The 1,994-nt window shown below is 35.2% G+C and overlaps 1 protein-coding gene across 1 annotated transcript in view; it reads left to right on the forward strand.

The window, feature by feature from the left end:
• The window catches only part of LOC105514674 (zinc finger protein 677-like), a 20,429-nt gene extending 19,435 nt beyond the window's left edge, over window positions 1-994 (forward strand). Inside the window, exon 3 of the mRNA XM_011946190.1 lies at window positions 757-994. Within this exon, the coding sequence (XP_011801580.1) occupies window positions 757-808 (52 nt within the window). The 3' untranslated portion in view covers window positions 809-994. The remainder of the gene's footprint in view (window positions 1-756) is intronic.
• The last annotated feature ends 1,000 nt before the right edge of the window (window positions 995-1,994 follow it).

The raw sequence follows: 1,994 nt of genomic DNA on the forward strand, positions 1-1,994 counted from the left end.
TGTTAGCCAGGATGGTCTCGATCTCCTGACCTCGTTATCTGCCCGTCTCGGCCTCCCAAAGTGCTGGGATTACAGGCGTGAGCCACTGCGCCCGGCCTTTATTTGTTTTTATGATGATCTACAGATGATGGTTTTTCAGTATATATTATGCAATATAACCACCATGCACAAATTGTTAATGCTACAAAATGCACATTCTACATGGGTATAGTAGTTTTATAACAAGTATTCATTTATAATTTGTAAATATTTAAAATTTTATTAAATTCTTCCTAATTTTTCCTTGCAGTGTTTTTTTGCAATTATGAATTGCCATTTTAAAATATTTTTATTAGATAAGTTTGAGCTGTGCCTTACCTTTTATTTGTGTGTAATAATTATGTACTAAATAATGCATTACTATTTATCTTCAAATATGAGACTACAATATAGCTATGCCAATTTACGTGTTCCTTGGAGTGGTGGTGGAAAAATACCTCTTCTGTCAGGGTTTATGTGGATTTACATAGTATGAGTGTTTTAGCTATATGGTATTTTAAACTGTGCTTAAAGTAATTTGTTGCACGTTTTGTTACTATGTTACTTTATTGAGGACAGCTAGTCCTTTTGTGTTCTTAAACGTTTAAAGACGATTGAGAAGCTTCATAACTCTGTTCATTGTAAATCTTCGTTTTCTTGTAATATTATGTATTTTAATAAAATATTTACCTTGCAACTCTATTTGATGGAAAGCCTGTGGTTTTTTATATCTTTCAGATATTTCTGTTGGATTTACAAGCAAGGGATTATCACCAAAGGAAAACAATAAAGAGGAATTATACCATCTGGTGATATTAGAAAGAAAGGAAAGTCATGGCATCAACAATTTTGACCTCAAGGGAGTCTGGGAAAATATGCCTAAGTTTGATAGCCTGTGGGACTATGACGCAAAAAATTACAAAGGAACGCCTTTGACCTCTAACAAAAATCTCACTCACAGAAAAGGTCAACAACATAATAAATCCTCAATACATTTCTCTCTAAAGCAGAGTGTTTCTATAAGAGATAGTGCATACCAATATTTCATACATGACACGCCATTTATAAGGAATTTGTTAAAACTGAAAAATAACATAAGGTATGCTGGAAACAAATACGTGAAATGTTTTGAAAATAGAATTGGATTAAGCTTACAGGCACAGCTGACTGAACGACAGAGTTTTCAAACTGGGGAGAAAATGTATGAATGTAATCCAGTTGAGAAGTCTATCAATAGTTCCTCAGTTTCACCACTTCCTCCTTGTGTCAAAAACATTTGTAATAAATATAGGAAGATTTTGAAATACCCTTTGTTACATACACAGTATGGGAGAACACACATTAGAGAAAAATCATACAAATGTAATGACTGTGGAAAGGCTTTTAGCAAAAGTTCGAACCTCACTAATCATCAGAGAATTCATTCTGGACAGAGACCTTACAAATGTAAGGAGTGTGGCAAAGCCTTTAACCAGTGTTCAAACCTCACTAGGCATCAGAGAGTCCATACAGGAGAGAAACCATATCAATGTAATATATGTGGCAAGGTCTGTAGTCAAAATTCAAATCTTGCAAGTCATCAGAGAATGCATACTGGAGAGAAACCTTACAAATGTAATGAATGTGGTAAGGCATTTATCCAGCGTTCACACCTCTGGGGTCATGAAAGAATTCATACTGGAGAGAAGCCTTACAAATGTAGTGAATGTGACAAAGCCTTTGCTGAGCGTTCAAGCCTTACCCAACATAAGAGAATCCATACTGGAGAGAAGCCTTACATATGTAACGAGTGTGGCAAAGCGTTTAAGCAGTGCTCGCATCTCACTAGACATCAGAATATACATCCTGGAGAGAAACCACACAAATGTCATGTGTGTGGCAAGGCTTTTATCCAAAGTTCAAGTCTTGTGGAACATCAGAGAATTCACACTGGAGAAAAACCTTACAAATGTAATAAATGTGATAAAGCTTTTATC

The sequence above is a fragment of the Colobus angolensis genome, unplaced genomic scaffold, assembly GCF_000951035.1.
Source record: "Colobus angolensis palliatus isolate OR3802 unplaced genomic scaffold, Cang.pa_1.0 Scaffold25, whole genome shotgun sequence".
Taxonomy (NCBI): Eukaryota; Metazoa; Chordata; class Mammalia; order Primates; family Cercopithecidae; genus Colobus; species Colobus angolensis.